At 45.0% G+C, this 19,626-nt stretch overlaps 1 protein-coding gene across 4 annotated transcripts in view; it reads right to left on the bottom strand.

The window, feature by feature from the left end:
- FCHO1 (FCH and mu domain containing endocytic adaptor 1) overlaps nucleotides 1–19,626 on the bottom strand; it is a 1,111,213-nt gene that overhangs the window by 57,769 nt on the left and 1,033,818 nt on the right. For all 4 annotated transcript variants that reach the window (XM_069648666.1, XM_069648689.1, XM_069648674.1 and 1 more), the window contains exons 24-26: nucleotides 16,571–16,726; nucleotides 15,736–15,868; nucleotides 6,009–6,208 (exon numbers count right to left, since the gene is read on the bottom strand). In XM_069648666.1, the coding sequence (XP_069504767.1) occupies nucleotides 6,009–6,208; nucleotides 15,736–15,868; nucleotides 16,571–16,726 (489 nt within the window). The remainder of the gene's footprint in view (nucleotides 1–6,008; nucleotides 6,209–15,735; nucleotides 15,869–16,570; nucleotides 16,727–19,626) is intronic.

Raw genomic sequence — 19,626 nt, 5'->3', positions numbered from 1 at the left:
AGCCTGCAGCACCAGCCCCTTCGGGTTCGGATGGGATGTTAAAAGCAGTAGAACATCTCTTGCCGGCTTGTATTTTGTGAGTTCTGTGTCGCCTGCTGGTGTCGTGCACGGACGCTGCCACAACGCAATGAAAGGATCGGCTATAGCCGCGTTGCAGAGCTCATTCAGTTTGCAGCAGACAGTCGAGGATGCCAGTCAGGTCGTACTGCGACACTGGCTTCGACAGCACGCCAAGCCCCAACGCCTTGCGGTACTGGGAATTCAGGTGTGCATATTGGATGAGTTGTTGAAGCTTCATGTCCAGCCCACTGGCATCGTCAAGGTATTTTTTTTATTTTATTTGGAATTTAGAAAGCGCTTTAAGCCAAAGTGCTGAACATAGGTAATGAAAACAATACAATAAAATGAAAATACATATGACAATATAAAGCACACAATCTTGTAAATCAATATCAAGAAGATGGGCTTTTAGTGAGGGATGAAATAAAGAGTACAGAGAAGAGAAAGTGGGAGAGAATTCCAATGAAAAGGTGCAATAAATGAAGAGGAAAGAAAATGGGACTTAGCATAGGGAGGGCGAGGAACTGGGACCTAAAATTGAGACTGGGAGCGAAGAGAACAAGTTGGAGTGTAGAAAGATACCAAAGAGGAAAGATAGATTGGGGCAAAACCATAGAGAGATTTAAAGAATAATCAAAGAAAGTAGAATTTTAGACGTGAATGAAAAGAGCCAACCAAGAATAGAAAGAGAAGGAATAATACAATCACATGGAGGGAGAAGATAAAGAAGACGGACAGAAGCATTGAAAACCGATTTCAATCAGTCCTCCGCCAGTTGAGGCAATCCTGTTTGGACAACCATAAAAAAAAAAAAATGAGCAATGGATCCAAGGCCACACCCCCCCATCGGCGCTAACCTGAATGGAATCGGTCAGCCATCCTTGTCAAATATTGACCCCATTAAATCTAAAGAACACAAAACGTATGTGCAGTAAAAAGCTTTGATATTGCAGGGCTGCTCAAGCAGCCTCTTGACCAGAGGGGGCGACCGACTGCTTCCATGCAGGAAGCGGTTTTCCTGCGGGGTCTTGCTCGAGGGAGTGCAAAACACTTGCTAGTTTCCTCTGTGCTGGACCGACGGGTTGCAGTTGAAGCCAGATCATCCAGCGGCATCGAGGCGTTAGCCATACCAGCCGAGGCCTTCTCAAAGACATTAAGCATTTCATTTTTAAATTCTTCCCACTCCTTCGTATATGCACCCTTCGCAGGGTAAATGCACCCCTCGCAGGAAACGCACCCCTTTCGTTTCGAGTCAGAATCGCATCTGTGCTTTTCTTGTGCAACGACAATGAGAAATGCTGAGATTCACTCCGAGACTTTGAACGCTTCTTCTATTTCTTTAATGGCGACATCACTTTTGATATTTTTTATTCGTCGAATCTTCGGCATCATGCTCCGATGAACGTGGGAGCGATTTCGCCGAGGATTTAGATGGCGGTCTGCTGTGCACCAGTTTCACTGAGTGTTCCATCACCAACCACATTGCTCCGTGTCATGTCCTACTCCAAGACACCACACGCATATATTTTTAGAGTTGCAGTGGTTGCAATGTTTGACACCAGATGGTTTAGGCCCCAACATACTGACGCTGTAATTCGATAATTATCATAATCGAGCATGTTCCGAATTGCGTGCGAAGCGTGTGGAAAAAAAGGATCCAAATTATGGGGGCTGTGGTGGGTTGAAGGAGGAGTCGGAGTCTTTGATGACATTTCTAAATGACTTTAATGATAAGAAAATGGTATAGCTTTCCCTATTCTAAAGGGATTTCCCTTTAAGGTGCTTGTCTCATCAAGAAGTCCCACAGAAAGTAAAGTCCTCTGTTCAAACCCAGTTCTATCCTGACCCTACCGCTAAGAAACTAAACCAAAACGATTCAGGAGATTGACTTGATTCTTCTGATGTACTGCTCTTTCCGATGGCCTCTTTGTATAAATGCCTTTATCTGGTTAGTATTTATTCCGTAGGACCTTCATCTATAGTCTATCGTCGCTTCTTTCATTAGAGTAATTGTAGTTCCTTCACAACACTCCAGAGATTGATATTCCCTTTGGTGAAGTATTTATGGCAACCTTCTTTAAGATAATCCCTCACTTTTCGGCTGTGATTTTTACGACTCCCACAGTCTATTGATTTATGCCTTATCAGCTTTGCTGGGCTCTTACACTTTTGCATTTCCCCACTTACGGGTTCCCTCTTGCTGTCCACTTTCTGCACTTCTCTTTGCAGCTTCTTGCTCACATATGTTCCCTTTGCTAGGTTTTGATTTGGAATCTTCATAGACTTAAGCCAGGTTCACTTATTCCCCTCCCTCTCAGCTTTATACAGCTCCAATTACATAGGTTTATGTGAAGAAAATCTTCATAAGTACTGAGACGAGTTCATCGTTCGGATGAACAGGCAGGCGATGAAAGGACGTTGTACCAAGTCTTTAAACCCCCCTCCCCCGTGCATGAAAGCTTTAATTATAGGGAATTTTGAGTAACCTGTTCCTGGTGCACCTTGTGTACTATCCTGTTGAGGAGAGGTGTTGGGGAGGGGGATAACCGGGATGGGGGCGTAAGCAAATCTCACTGACCACTTTATTAAGAGACCGCTCCCCTTGAACTTTGTCTGGGGATACCTGGGTGCGTAGTTTGGGCAATGTGAGTTTTCCCCGAGTTGCGAAAAGGTCCATCTCTGGATGCCCCCAGTCTGAAAAGATGTGTAAAATGTCTGCATGTAAGCACCACTCATGTTGTGCGGGCAGTTGAACGTTTCTGCTGAGCAAGTCTACCAGAATATTGTGTTCCCCTAAAACGTGTTGTGACAGGAGGAACATTTTGTACTTGAGTGCCCACTTACATATGTTTTGGGCTAGTCTGGACAGCACTGTAGAGTGCTGCGCCGCTTCCCCCAATTTGTTTATATAAAACATAGCTGGGGTTCTGTATGTTAAGAGTAAGACTGACTTCCCGTGTAGCTGTCGAAACGCTTTTAGAGCTTTGAACATTGTCAGTAGCTCCGTTAGGTTGGTGTGCTTGTTTGCTACTGATTGTAACCAAGTGCTGTGCGCGGTTTGGTGGAGGTGGTGTGCTCCCCTCCGACAGGGATTACTCTGTGGTGATAGTGGCCTCCACTGAGGAGGTGGTGAATGATTTCGCCTTCAAAAGGTGTTCCCTTGTCAACCATCTCAGTGATAATATGAGGACTTTCGGAGACCATTGGCCCGAGAGCCACACTAGCATCGGGCACAAGCGCAGACGAGCGTGTGGCACTCGATAAATTCAGGAAGTCATAATTCCTAGAAGGCACATAGCCTTTCATACAGTTATCTGGTGAATGGCTATATGCAGAGGGGTTTGAAACCGCATGTGTTGTACCCTCTCATTGGAGGGGAAGACAAGGCCGTCTTCCGTCCGAATTAGAGCCCCAAAAAAATGCTTTACTTGGCTGGGAACTAGACTTGATTTCTTTTTGTTGATGGAGAATCCTAATTGAAAGAGAAGGTCTATTGTTTTTTAGGTGTTTTGTAGACACGCTTGATGTGAGTCTCCTGTTATCAGCTAGTTGTCCAGCTAAGGTTACACCGGAATAGACTACCTGCAGGGGTGCGTCGCTACTACTGCTAGCATCTTGGTAAACACTCTTGGCGTTGAGGCTATGTAGTATGGGAGAACCTTGAACTGATAGTGAGTTTCTCCCACTATAAACCTTAGGTATTTCATGTGCACCGGCAACATTGAAATATGAAAGTATGCATCTTTCATATCAATGTTGTAATGTAATCCCCTTGTTTTAGAAGAGGAATTACCTTTTGCAGAGTTGTCATCCTAAACTTCCGAGTTTGCAGGGCACAGATCTAAAACAGGATGCATGGTCAGATCCTTTTTGGGTACAAGGAGGTATATTGAATAAATACCCTTGCTTACCTGTACAACTGGGACCAGTTGTATAGCTCCCCTTTGAAGCAGGCTTTCCACTTTTGACTGCAGGATGAGGAGATGGTCTGGTGCCATCTTTCTTGTCTTTGGCAGATGGTATTTTTTTTTTGGGATTCTATACAGTACCCCTCGGCCATAGTGTAGCACCAACTGATCTGAAGTAATTCCCTCCCATGAGTGGGTATATGTTATTCGACATCCTACCGGAGATGCATGGGAGGGAACACTGATGGGCGAGCCATTTTTTTGGTGGGGGTAGGGTAGTTTCTAGTGTCTGTACTCCTACCCCTAACTTTGTCACGGCGAAAATCCTTGCTGTTGCGTGATTTGATGTGGTGGAAGATCCTTGCTGCAAATACCGAGGGAAGCCAGTAGAGACGAAACTTGATAGAGGTCAGGAGAAAGGCTTTGACAGAAAGGACCGCCAGATGTTGTCCACCACGCTGGACAAACAGTTTACTAGAGATTTGGTTCAGGGTCATGCTTTTTTAGCCATCTCCAGTGCTTTGTCAGCTGCCTTGCCAAATAAGGTTGACTCTTCAATTGGTTTATTGAGGATTGTTGCTCGAGTCTCTGGTTTATAACCCGAGTTACATAGCCACGAGTGGTGTCTAAGTGCTACCCCACCTCTGTCCCCCCCCCATGATACTTGTCTGTGCCCCGACCCCACTCTGTACCCCATGATACTCGGTGTGTGCCCCAACCCTCAAGTGTTACTTGTGTTTGTGCCCCTCTTCTGTCCCCCGTGATACTTGGGTGTGTCCCCAACCCCCTCTCTGCCCCACGTGATACGAGTGTGCCCCCTGGCCCCTCCCTCTGGCCCCACGTGATACTTGTGTTTGTGCTCCCTACCCCCGCACCCTCCTCACCCCTCTCTGCCCCCCCGTGATACTTGTGTGTGCCGCCCATACCCCTCTGGCCCCCATTACATTGCTGTGTGCCACCCGCCTCCCCCCTTTCTGGTCCCCCCGCCCCCTTTTCATTGCTGGAGTTGTCTTGAATCACGTGAGGGTTCACCATCAATGACTTTTGCCAACTCTTGGATTTACTTTTTGGACACATTGACTCTTGGGGCTTCACCCCCTCAACTCTCATGCTGGATCTCCCACTCAGGTTGTCCCTGAATTATGCTGTGCCCATTGTCTTTGTGAATTCCTTGCCACATTTTTTGTTCTCTTGCAACATTATGTGCCTCACTGCAATTGTCTTCGCTCTTCCCTCTTTTCAGTTTTATTTTCTGTTCTCTTCTCCTCTCCTCTTCCTTACCCACCTTCTCTCCCTCTCTTTCCCCTCTTTTTCTATGCACTTACTCTATCTGAATGGTCCCTGGACCTAGTATGATAGTAACTTGTTTCGTCCCCCCCCCCCTTGATTGTTATAGCCCCCCCTCCCCCTCCATCACTATCTGAAATGTCGTCAGGCCTAGTACGAAAGCTGCTTGTTTTATTCCTCTCCTCCTTCTCATCCCCTCTCCCTCACCTTCTGTAATTTTCTGGCTCTTTTAGAAATGTCGTCAGGCTTAGTACGGTAGCCGCCTGTCTGTTTCCCATTTCCTTCCTATTTGTGTTCTAGCACTTGTACTATCTGAAATGTCGCTAGGCTAAGTATGATAGTTATTTTCACATTCTTGTTTAATGGCCTGTAAGAATGTTTTGTATTTTCCCTTGTTGTGAAGCCCTTTGACCTGGACTAGGCAGATGTAGCACCAACGGAGTTGCCCGCCACCTTTTCCCCCTGCACCTATGGGCAAATGAGGTGAAGGGTCAAATGAATTATTCCCTTAAAGGACGCAAAGATTTTTGCAGGTCTCAAAGCTCAGTATTGACATCAGGGGAGAAACCTTAAGCATGCGTCTACAAATGCCTAAAAACAAGGACATCCAAGCAGACTGAACGCATCATACAGCTGCCATGGCCAGACTTGAGATATTTCTATGCTCCCAAAACTCACTCATTCATGACACTACTTTTCTTCCTGTTACATGCAACCCATCAGACTCACAATCCACCAATTTCCCAGACTCACCAGCTTGCAGCCGGATGCAGCTCCACATTGGTGACTTGCTCCTCTACAGGTAAAAGGACTTGGATGTTGGTCAGTGGAACAGGTGTTGTCATTGCGCCTGAATTGTAAGTGTACTCCACTTTGACCCTCGTGGAAGAAGGATCACAGATCCACGATGCTGCTAGGCGGAGAGGAGTCGATGCAAAGCCTGGTTTAGAAACCTGTGAAAATAGCAGACACAAGTAAAGTATGAGTAGAGGGCAATGAGAAAAGGGACAGTCCCAGGAAGAGGAGGTGGTGTGTGAAGAAGGTAGAAAGGGTGACCAGAAAGGAAGTAGATTCAAGGAAAACAGAAACAAGGAGATGATCAGTAAAGGGAATGGCTTGGGCCTCAAGCTGTACAGTCTTAAGACTTTTTAAAAACATTTTGAGTCATCGGATTCTTTGACTAATGTGGCAGTTGTGGGTGCACAGTGGGCTTTTCCAAGGGTAAATCTTAAATTGTCAGAGACGGATGCCCATTTGAGAGAGGAATGATTAGTTTCAAATGGATTCTGTTACTCTTTGTCCTTGCTTTCCTCATCTTTCAAACTGGTTTGTTTTGTATAAACCACAGGCAGGCCCCATCAACATCCTACTGCCTCTTTAAATGTTAAAACTGGGGCCTTTGTAAGCTATGTCCCCTCACACATGCATGTGAATTACTAACTGGCCAAGCTTTATAAGCGGTTCTCCACATACAAAAATCAAGTTACTTTACGGATAAAATAGCTATCAAGCAGCAAATCCACCATCGAATTGCAGTTTAGCAAATGTTCCCATCTAGTGTTTCGGTATATGATTTAGAAGTTTGTGTTTAAACTAAAATGTGTCGACATAGATGTTCCTAACTTCAAATATTTACTAGTGTCATCATACCTATTAGTGCTGGGCACCTAAAAAACTACGACCATCTCCGATTTATCAGTCTTCCTTAAAACTATGAAACAGACAAATATTAATTAAACAGCAATAGTCTTTCTACAACTTATATCAGTTTAGAATCACATGTTATACATAACATGCCATCTACTGCTTGGTAGAATAAAGGTATCGACAGGGGCGCTTCCTTCATACCATTCCTATCCTACATGTGCAAGTACCTGTAATGCTGCTTGGTGTCAGGAGAGAGTGGGTGATTGGCACTAGGGAACACCAAAAGACACCAGTTGGTAAACCTGGAGGCAGTGTGGGTTTTCACACAATTGTAGTGCTTGTAAACCCTAGAAATGCACTAAAAAGAACCTGGTGAAATTCATTCTTCAAAATCCCGGTCTTCCACCTTGTGCGTGCTCTGCCTTGGTAATTGAATGAGATGAGGCATGGCATGGGCAAGCTGTTGAGAAGCATTCGGCAGCCATCTGAAATGTGCTGCTTTCTTTGGGAGTTGAGGCCTGTGCACATGCACCGCTGTTATTTTCTCTCTAGGGCGCCCCACCCCGAGAGCAGATACTTGCAACGTGATTCAGTGGCTGTGCAACTTTTGGTGCTCTCCTTCAGCAGACAGCACTTCTGCGGCCACGTTCCCCCAGTTCACTTTTGATGTTCCATGAGAGAGAATGATTTCCTGAAACTAACACCCTGGGGACCCAAATCCTGAGTTGCAGGTCACAAACTAAGTACCATAGTGATATTTTGGGTCTGTGTGTGCGTACATATTAAAAGCATCATTCTTAGTACCTTGTAAACTTTCCTCAGATTAAATATTTCTTCTGCAGTTAGTTAGCAGCAGACGGCTGTCTAGGCAAAAAGAGGGAGTGGTTTTGTAACTGAAAAAAACCCTAAATCTTGCTTCATATTTCAAGGACTGGTCATGTGTGTCCTTACACTTCTTGTCTAAAGAACAAATTATTTACACAGACATGTAAATAATTAGCTTCTTTCTGGTAAATGTTCCTTCCACGGATTCCTCATCAACGATATCTTATTTCAAGCGCTGATGGTCTACGAAAACCTTTCCGCCACCAGGAAGTTTCCGCGCAGCATTGTGTTGGCTCTGCACAACGCTTCTTTGCACCGGACATGCCGGCGCCAGTATTTACTGCAGTACCATGCCCAGTGATCTTACCATTTCCATAGCACTCTATCGAGCCACGCACCCATCCAATCCTCCCCATCCAACAGTCCCATCCATCGACCCACCCAATCCCAGGGGCAGATAGCACAGTGAGCTACGCGCTCACCCCTGTGATCTGTGTGCGCCCTGCTGTGGCAGATTTGAATCCCGGCAGGGTCTCAACTGATAAATTGAGTACCACTCTATGGATAATAATGTCTTCTGCATTTCAGCGCTCTGTGACCTATGGCCGTGTAGCGCTATATAAGAAATACATTATTATTGACCTATCCACACACCCCTCCCATCCACCCAGTCACATCCATACCCCATTCATCCACATCCCATTCACCCACCCACCCCCATATCCAATTCACCCACAATCCCATCCACCCACCTGTCCACAATCCCATCCACCCACTAACCCATCCATCTATTTACCCAAACATCCACAATCCCATCCATCCACCATTCGTCCACAATCCCATCCTTCCACCATCCATCCATCCATCCATCCATCCATCCACAATCCCATCCATCCATTCACCCCACCCATCCATCCATCATCCCATCCATCCACCCAAAATTCCACCCATCCATCCATCCTCTCATAATCCCACCCATCCATACACCCACCCACAATCCCATCCATCAATTCACACACCCATTCACCCACAATCCTATACACCCACCCATCCACAATCACATCTACTAACCCATCCATCTATTTACCCAACCATCCACAATCCCATCCAGCCATTCGCCATCCATCCACAATCCCATCCATCCACCCACCCTACACCCACAATCCCATCCATCCACCCACCCACCCACAATCACATTCATCATCCATCCACCCACCCACAATCTCGTCCATTCATTCACCCACACGCATTCCCATCCATCCTTTCACCCATCCTCCATCCACAATCTCAATTATCCATCCATCCATCCATCCAAAATCCCATCTATTCACCCACCTCTCCATCCAAAATCCCACCCATTCATTCACCCACCCACAATCCCACCCATCCATTAATTCGCCCATCCACAATCCCATCAATCCAGTCACCCGCCCATCCACAATCCCATTCACCCACCCATCCACAATCCCATTCATCCACAATCCCATCCATCCACCACTCACCCATTTACAACCCCATCCATCCACCCACCCACCCACCCATTCACAATCCCATATGTGCATCCACAATCCCATCCATTCACCCATCCATCCACAATTCACTCCATGTATTTACCCCACCCATCCACAATTACATACATCCATTCACCCATCCATCCACAATTACATCCATGTATTCACCCACCCATCCACGATCCCATACATCTATTTACCCACCCATCCACGATCCCATCCTTCCATTAAGCAACCCATCCCCAATCCTATCCTTCCATTCACCCACCCATCCACAATCCCATCCAGTCACCCACCCAACCACAATCGCACCCATTCAGCCACCCATCCACAATCCCATCCAGGTTATGTTATAATACTTATACCGCGCCAAAGCCGATGGGCATCCAGGCACCGAGAGACGGATAGATGAATAAGTAAAATTGCTCAGGAAACATTTGTTCTAGTTAAAGAGGGTCCTTTCACCCACCGGTCCACCCTCCCATCCACAATCCCATACATACATTCACCCACAATCCCATCCATCCATCCACAATCTCATCCATCCATCCACAATCTCATCCATCCATCCACAATCTCATCCATCAATCCCTTCATTCATCCATCCACCGACCCACAATCCCATCCATCCACCCACAATCCCATCCATCCACCCACAATCCCACCCAGCCACCCGCAATCCCATCCACCCCCCACACGCAATCTCATCCATACACCCACCTGAAACGCAATCCCATTGCCAAGCCAATCCCATCCACCCACCATCCCATCCACCCATCCATCCATCCAACATCTATACACCCACCCAATCCACAATCGCGTCCATCCATCCACCCATCCAACCCCACCCATCCCATCCCATATCCCATCCCTCCATTGAGTCACCCACCCCATATCCCATCCATCCACTCCCACCCATACTGTTAAGTGACTTCAATTCAGCACTCCAACTAAGTCAATGCGTATTCTGGTATGCCCAAGGGAAGCCCTTATTTATCTTTTTATAAGACAAGTTCATAGATCTGGATGATAAACCCTTGTATAACGCCCCTCTCTTTGAATCCCCCTGACCTCACTGAGCCAAGAAGTAGGTTTGTTTTGCAAATTAAAAGATTTATTTTACAAATTAAACAGTATATATATATATATATATATATATATATATATATATATATCACACTTTTATAAATTCATATTTGATAGCACACTTATGAATATGACGGTGATCAACAATGGATAATATTACACTAGCACACTATGTTTAATTACTTAGCAGTTGGTATAGAGAGGATAAGGTAGCTGAGAATACTCTTATGATTTCAAGGAAAAGCAATGATGGAAAGAATGCAGCACAGAAATAAACTGATATGGTTTCAACAAGAGATAATATAATCACTTTCTTTTGACAATTCACTCCCCCCCTATGCAATATAAAGATATGGAAAAGAGCACACAATTTTCAGGAATATAATCAAATGCAATACAAATTCTGTTCCCCCCTATCAAGCTTAGAGCAACCGGTATGCTTTTAAAACATGCAGAAATACTTTGAATGTGATTTGCAATGAAGTGAAAATATGCTAAAATGATTTTAATTCCCTATAGGAGATTCAGGGTGGGTGACAGCTACTTTGAATTAGTTCAGGTCAACACTAGCAATGATTCATGAGGGATTATCAGGTTGAAAACGAATTTCAGCAATGGAAACAAGAGGACAGCTATTTTTGACAGGTGGAGAAATTTGAGTCAAATTGCAATTCGCTGCACTTTTTCTGAGTGCGTCGATAGCGATTATAGAAAAACTATAAGGAGTAGAAAGTCGGTTTTGGGCTTGCTGGAAGGCTTAGATTGTTAGCTTTAAAATGAAAGTTAAATCTCGCGGTTCAAAAGATACGGACGATTTAGTGGAGGTAGTTTCTCAAATTAAAGTAAAGCTCAGAAGGACAAATGACATTTTTACAGGTTTGAAATCACAGAATGGACACGATTTCTATGCAGTTCTAAATAAGTGGAAATGGTTTGAATTAGATTATTTTAATTCAAGAGATTGGTTTTGCACAGCTCTGGCTGGATACTCACTCCTAATTTTGGAAGGAATGGGCCTCGTCACAGATCTGGTCACCAGGTTTAGCTGCGGTTCTCTCTGTTCTGCTGGTCTGGATATCTGGTTCTGGCAAAAGTTCTTGGCACTGCACAGCGCAGCAGTCTGGTCTGCGGCTTGGATACAGCTCTGCTTTCTGGGTCTGGTACTGGCACCGCGGTCTGGGTCTCTGGTTCCGGCAAAAGTTCTAGCCAGAAGCGAACAGCACAGCCCGGCTGTTGACTAGTTTGGTTAGGTGGCTGGATTCTGAGGCCTGCTGAGAAGGATTCAACTTTTGGACTAGGCCTCTCTGCTGCAAGTTCTGAAGTCTGGATTCTAAGTTCTGGTTCTGGAGTCTTCTGGCAAAGCGCTTTGCAAGAAATCAGTTTGAAGTGGAAAGTGAATGTCCCTACCTAGCTCTCAATGGCTCTTTTTATGTCTTTTGAAAATGGGTGTGTGCGTGGGCACAACTAAGCATGCCCCTCACAACTTATCATTGGCCAGGTTCTCCTCTCTCCCTTGATTGGGGGAAGGAAATGGAGGGTCATCGTGATGAGGTATGTTTATGGGTCAGAGAATCCTCCCCTTGTCACTTTGCACACAAATCTATTTTTGATCCAAATGCATATTTATCTATGTACAATTTTTCTAATATTATATGTCCAGTTAACATATTTTCTGTAGCACCAAACCATCCGATCCTTGTCTTTGTAAGATGTTGTGTTCACTTCTGACAGAATTCGGCCCTTTTCATCCAGAACACAACCTCTAAACTTTTCCAGAATTTACAAAAATGTGCACAAGGAATATGGGCATCAGATGATGAAGTGTCAGATTTTTAACATACATACATTTGGAGTAATACCGTATTTTCCGCTACTACCCCCCAAGAACATACCACAGAGTCCCAACACCCCTTAAAATGTGCACGGAAAAATCACAGGAATGATATTATTGATATAATTTTGACAATTATGTATTATGAATTATCCATCTTTCTAAAATTATGCTCTGGACCAGAGGGGTGTGGTTTCCCAAATCACATGGAGGAATATCTGGTTTGTCCACTTCCTCCAAGCTCAGCTGGCTCACAGAGGCAGTGCCCCTCCCATTTCCTTCCAAGAGGAAGCCATTTACGACCCCCTGATTTAACATTTGCCTGAGCCAAGGAAAGTTCATTGTTTTGTTTCCTGCAGTCCCAGGTACTCCTCCCCTGATTCAATCAGAGAGGTGTGATGTCCTTTTGGTGGGGGCAGCAGAATGATATATGATATGGTATTTGTAACGCGCCTATACACAAGTGTGAATGCAGCCAGGCCTGTGAATGCAGTTGCTGGGCAAGTTTCAACTCCTGTCGGGGGTAGTTGCCGGGCAGAATTCAGTCCCTTTAAGACCGGCTTCAGCTAAAGGTCACTTTTGTTCCCATTTTTCTTCATTCAAATCAAACTTATAATCAGCGTTCTAGCTGCATGTGTCAAAATTGTATGTTCAAAACTATGACATTAAAACAGTTGCAACCTATGTGACACTCAAAAGTAGGTCACTCATTTATTTTAAACATTTCGATTTTAGTGGCTTTAAATCCCATTTCACTTAAGCTGCTGACATCCACAGCTCAGCCAGTTTTGTTATGAACATTATTTTAGGCTCTTCATCTTTCCAAATTTTGTATGCACACAAGACTTCCTTCTACCAGACGTCTGCTGGTGTTCAGTAAGATTTTTGAATATCTTGCAATGTTTGAAACAGGCATTTTGAGCTTGCATTCAGAGAAACGAAGGTAATTTCAAAACGCTTTTTGAGCTAACAGGTGCTGCTGTTTTTCCTTTGGCACCACGTTTCACTCATGGCGCTTCTGGCCCATCATGCTCGCACTGGTGGGTGGCGGGTCAGGCGAACATTTTGGTGTGCACAAAAACTGCACAGTTTTCCTGGATTCTGGCGCAAATGTGGGCTTTTCAGCCATCTTGGATTTTCTAAGCCCACAGCACCAAATGTTGCAGCATAATAACTTGAACGTGGGTCGATACACCTGACAATACCCATCCATGAAGGACAGGGGACGGGACGCAAAAGTATGTAGAGAGTGGATTGGATTTTAAGTGTTCAAGAAACCTAGCCTTTGGTTCTCCTACTGTATCACTGAGTCAGTGAAGAATACAGCATATGATTTGATGAGATATGGCATTAATAACGCACCTATACACAGGTGTTTCAAGGTGCAACGAGGCAAGGGAGGGGGAACAGAGGGAAGACAGACAGCGATCTTACTAGGGCCAGTGATAATAAGATCGCGCAAGTGCAGGGGATGGAGGGGTGAGAAGTGCAGGGGGAGGGGACAGTGCAGTACATAAGATAACTGTAAAAAAGTAAGATAAATAAATAACAATTTTAAAATATGAGAGAATAAATAAGAAGTGCGGCCAGCTGGTGGCAAGTGCATGGTTAAGGGCAGACATCAGGTGTCAAGTGCTGGTAGGGGGCTGTAGGGATATGGAAACAGTCCCAGAGTGCAAGGGTTGCCAGGTGTGCAACTGGCAAGGAGGGGGATTTAGGCCCGCGATCACAGGGTAGCCAAGTAAACCAATGCAGTTTCAGTTTCAACCAGAATCAGCAGGGGAGCAGAGTAGAGAAAGCAGAATCAAATAGGAAGGTCTTGAGGTGCTTGCGGAACCGGCAATGGTTCTCCTCAAGCTGCAGAGAGGCAGGGAGGCCCCAGCAGAAGAAAGATCTACCACCAACACGTTGCTTGGAGAAACGACTGACCCTGAGGGAGTTGGAGGCAGATGAGCAAAGAGCTCCAGAAGGAAGATTTTTAGGAAGAGAGTTGAAGGTATTGAGTGCCCAGGCCCCAGAAGGCCTTATGGACAATGCAGAGGGTTTTGAACCTTATCCTCACCGCCAATGGGAGCCAGTGCAGAGATTTCAGTTCTGGAGAGATACGATCCATGGGCTTGAGGCCAAGGACAAGTCTCGCCGTCCTGTTTTGGATAAGAGGCTGTTGACGTAGTCCAGCCTAGAGAGAGCCAGAGCTCTGGACACAGTGAGCTTCAGGGGGAAGGAGAGGAAAGGAAGAATACCTCTGAGGAGGTGCAGTTGGTAGTGTGACTTCCTGGTGCTAGGGAATGACCGCAGTCCACAGTCCCCCCCCCCCTGAAGCACTCCCTTGTGCACCCTCTTAAGAAAACCGCTGCTGACCTTTCCTGCCTGGCTAACTATCGGCCAATCTCCATCACTCCTTTCCTGGGCAAACTCCTGGAAAAGCTGGCAATCACCCAGCTTAACCTTGACACTGAATCTGTTGGTTGTCTCCATGACCATCAGTCTGGCTTCAGAGCTGCCAGAAGCATGGAAACTGCTCTCCTGAACATCCGTGAAGACCTGCTCTCCAACCTTGATTCCAACACCCCCAAGTGTGTTCTCATCTTACTTGACCTCTTCTTCTGCCTTTGACACGGCCAACCATGGCATCCTGCTCAACAGTCTCTGTGATAACCTGGGTATCACTGATCAGGCCTCGGCTTGGCTGACTTCTTTCCTCTCTGATCGACCCTCCCAGGTCCAACTTGGGTCCTTCCTCTCCGCTATCTCTACCTGTGGTGTTCCCCAGGGGTCTAACCTCTCTCACTGGCTGTTCAACCAATACCTGCCACTTCCTGCCCACCGCATTGCTGCTCTCTTCCTAAACTTTCAGTGCTAAGCGGATCACAACTTATTTTAGGTTTTACTAGCACCAAGATGAACTCTTAACTACTTACAAATATGGTTGATAATCTGACTTTATTTAAACACAAGTGTTCGGAAGTGAGCGTAAGGTGATATTTTGGTTGGCATTCTTACACTTGTAAACACTCTGAATAGAAACCTTTGCCATAAAGCATCAATTTGCAGTCCTTGTACTAAGATTGTATTGCTAAAAGCCACTCGTGTGCTTGCCATTGTCAATTATAAGTGACGTTGCAAACATCTAATACTAAGAACTGCCTTGGATGTTTAGGGGCAAATTAGAATTCTGTTTATCTTTGCTGCTACAATCATTTTTATTCTTAAATGTGAATTAGTAGGGCAATACTGTTTCACCTGCTGTGGAGTTGCTGGCACCAGACTCAACCAGGTTTGGTCACTCAAGCACTGCATATTGACACCAACAGGTGAAGTTGTCAGGTGGGTTCTGGTAGGAGGGAGCATTATGAGCCATTTGACATCCCCTACCTGAGCTACTGCTTGGGCAACCTTCTAAATGGCCTAGATGTGGGTGTGAAATCAGGGTACAGACACAGGGTGGGATTGTAGTGAAGTAGGTTCCGACGTAACGGGGGGATGGTGGGCGGGCACAGATGGTGAAAGAGGGGCGGATTAGGGGCAAAGATTTTGGATGAAGGGGAGCAAGGTGCAGATGAAAGGCAACACGGGGTACCTGATACTTCAACAGTGCAACATTGTAATAGGATGCTCCAGGTGCCTGCTCAGACTGCCGTTGGAGATTTCCAGTGAGGGCCGGCATATTCAGCCAAAAATCCTTTGTGCGAAGGTCGCTCTGGGACAGATCACTGCAGCAGAGGATAAAAACGTAAAGAAATTAATCATGCACAACCACTGAAATCAACCCAGCAACTACAGTGCTGAAAGCTCCCCCCAAGTGTAAACAAACATATTTTAGACCTGATCTTTGCACCTGTGGAATCAACATAAAATCACCCAGGATGATGTGTACTGTTGCTGTAACAGCTTCCATGAGTAACCACAGAGGCTCCCAAAACCACCATTTAACTAATGAGGTATGATGCCAGTCGTGCATGTAGTTAGTTCCAGTGTTGCCCCACAAACCCACACAAATAGGTTTTGTCTCATCACATTCCTCTTCCTTATTAAGAAGCATAGTTTATATAAATGAGACGGTGCTCCAAAATGCTACTTTTCTGACTTAAATAACATTACATTTTAGGATAATTGTACAAAAGAAATAAGGCACACGTTGGCCCCTCCTTTAATTCCATCTACTATGAAAATGTTTGTCATACAAGGCCATATGTTGCTTGGATGCCACTCGGTTATTAACATCACCTCCTCCAACCAACAAGGCTTGCCACGCCTGCTACTGCAGGGATACCATGTTTTCAAAGCTTGCATTACTTGTCCTCATTGAGTGCTCTGCATACTCAAGGCTTAACCACGCAGAGCTATCATATACTCCAAACCCGCATTACTTTAGCTCCAGGAATACAAATGCACAAGTCGCTCTACTCTCCTACCTGTACAGAAGCTCTGAGTTCGGGAGGAACTGCTCTATACGAGTGGTGTTAACAAGCCGGAAGCTGAGAACGGGCGGAGGAGGATTTGCAATAAAAACTCGCACAATGCCAGCTGGGAATGACATGGTTACCTCGCCAGTGATTTTCACCAAACAGCTGGAGGAGAAAAAAGGGAGATGATATATGGAAGCATAAATCATAATGTAATGTATTTTTCAAAAATATAACAATTGCCCATGTTTGCTCTAACTGTACTGCATTCCTGCCATAGACGGAGCAGGTACGGTTTAAAAACATCCCAAAGAAGCTGTAAGTAAAGAATGCCAGTTGGCCATCTCACATGTAATGCCCAAATCAAACGTAAGTTACAGAAACTCTCAGACATGCCAGATTTAGCAAATGTAAGCTCAGTGTCATTAACAGCGACATCAGGTTAAATAGAATGAACGTTTTCTAACAGCAAGGAAAAAGTTACTTACCTGTAAGTCCTCTTCTCCAGCATTGGTATCTTTCATGGATTCAAAAGCTCATGAATATTCCCGGTTATCAGGTTGGAAATCCTGAGTTATATTAAAGCAGTTTTGCATTAAAGACTAAAACCTCTTGGCAGATGTGCAGCCTATTGCTGTCACTTTGGGTCATAATAACCAAACTCCGTAGCTCCACCCCTGGAGGCCATCCTCAGATTTATAAGCGCTCGTAAAGTGGCATTAGGAACCAGAAGAGCCATAGTGGGGTAGGGAGGGAGGGTCACATGTGAATCCATGAAAGATACTAATGCTTGAGAGCAGTAGTTCCAGGTAAGTAATTTATTCATTCTCCAGCATTGGATATTTCATGGATTCACATGCTTGTGAATATGATTGCATACCAGTACAGATTCCCAGGCCAATGGGAGGCGAAATAGTTCAACAGAAGCAATTAAATGTATTTATTTATTGTTTATTTATATAGCGCTTATAGACAGGCGAAGTGCAAAACTCACCTCTGGAACACTCACATCAAACAAATGGGTCTTGAAGCACTGCCTAGCCGAGACAGCACTCATCCCAAGAATTCCTGTCAATGAAGTAGAATTTTGTGAAGGTATGAGTCGACCTCCACGTAGCCGCCCTGCAGATGTAGAGCAGGGGCACACCAGACAAGAAAGCCGTAGTAGATGCTACTGCTCTGGTGGAATATGCCTTTGATCTACCTGGCAGCGCCATGTTTGAAAGGCGATGACAATGTGATATGGAGCCAGATGGCTACCTGGAAATAGAAGGCTTCAACAGGGACTTCCATTTTTCAATGGGTCCAAAAGTCACGAAAAGTTGAGCAGTCTTGCGAAATTCTTCGTGCATGTGATATAGATCTTCAAAGCATGGGCAACGTCCAGTGAATGTAACGCCTTCTCTGAAGGAGAGATGGGAGCGCCAAAGAACACTGGCAGGACTAACGGCTCATTGGGATGAAAAGACAATGGCACCTCAGGCATAAATGAAGGATGAGTGCATAGTCCAGTACAGTGGCTTAGAGGACAGAGCTTGTAAGTCTTGCAACTCTCCAACAGCAGATGTAATAGCCACCAGAAAAGCAGTCTTCCACGAAAGATACTTCAGAGGAGCCCGGTATAGGGGCTCAAATGGTGCCCCATTAGCTTGGAGAGAACCACTGTTAGAACGTATTTCTAAACTTTGGCCTGGTGGACAGATGCTTAGGAGGCCACCTTTGTTAGGTGAACAGAGGACACTTCTGGGAAGATAGCCAGACCAATTCATGGTAGCCTGGAGAGCAGTCAGGGCTAAATCTCAGGAGGAGTGAGGATGATCATGGGTCTTCAAAGAGCACACACAGTGGAACACCAATAATCGCAATTAGACACTAGTATACAAAAATATACTATTTATTATAGGCGCAAAACAGGGCTCAACCGGGACAGCTCAACCTCAGGATCATCCTTTGTTCTGCTAGGCTCCTCAGGAAACGTGGCTCATTCTTCAGATCTGTTGGAATTAATGCAAAACCCCTCTTCTTAACCACACTCAGGCGAGCGCTCACACACAGCCCACCAATGGCAAGTTCTGCTCCATGCATGCACACCAGCAGTGGTCCGATCAGGGACGACTGGGGGTCTTAATGCTCACATGCAAACCAGACAGCCTGGCACCAGTAGTGTGGATTGGGACCAGACAGTCCAAGCCCACACGTGACCTTCAGAGTCGCAAGAAAGAAGTGGCTTTCGTGGGCAAATGCATGCCCCAAAAAAGGCAATCCCGGTCCTGGAAGGACAGTGAGATGGCAAAGTAACAAAATGGCCAAAGGAACAAACAAAAGACCTTGTGGCACAGATATGTTGGACACTAGCCAGAGTCAGGAGCCACCCACGGTAAACCTCAGTAAAAATGTATACAAATAAAAGAAAAGGATGCTTTTGCTGACACCAATTTTTCCTGAAGCACATTTTACAATCACTAGAAATTCCTTAGAGGTGTCAAGGACCATAAAACACAGATGCCATATTGCGCTGTACTGGAATGTACTTTGCGCAATGATAAAATGTTACCAATGATAAAAATGTTACCAACAAGTGCAACAAAGTCAAAAGACTAAGAGAAACAAACTTTCTCAGTACTGACAGCCTGAAGGACATGTCAGTTTCCCTATACCAATGAGCAAAAGCCCAGTGGAGTGAAACTGAAGGCTGCACTCCATTGTAAAATTTATGGTTAGCATAAAAAAAACAAATGCTAAAAGTTTGGGGGTCCATGGACTAGGGAGGAAAAGTTGCTTTAAGAGAAATCTTTCCCAACAACCACATTAAAGGCATGGTCTAGTAAAAAAATGTATTGTCCCTATGGGTCGGCCATGTTTTTTTAAGCCCAAGTGGCTCGATTTTAGAAAACTTTCCTATGGACCTTACCCGAGTTTTCGTCCATTTTTTTTTTTTTTTTTTTAAATTGTTTATAGTTTACATCAGATTTATAAAGTTTTACAATTATTTCATCAACTTTAAAACACTTGATTTCTTAAAAACAACATACAAAAGTCATTTTCTTTCTTTGTTCACTTCATAA

Source organism: Ambystoma mexicanum, chromosome 1p (assembly GCF_040938575.1).
Source record: "Ambystoma mexicanum isolate Mex_15411 chromosome 1p, UKY_AmexF1_1, whole genome shotgun sequence".
Classification (NCBI taxonomy): domain Eukaryota; kingdom Metazoa; phylum Chordata; class Amphibia; order Caudata; family Ambystomatidae; genus Ambystoma; species Ambystoma mexicanum.
Note: the sequence above shows the minus strand (reverse complement) of the source record. Positions and strands in the feature narration are given on the sequence as shown.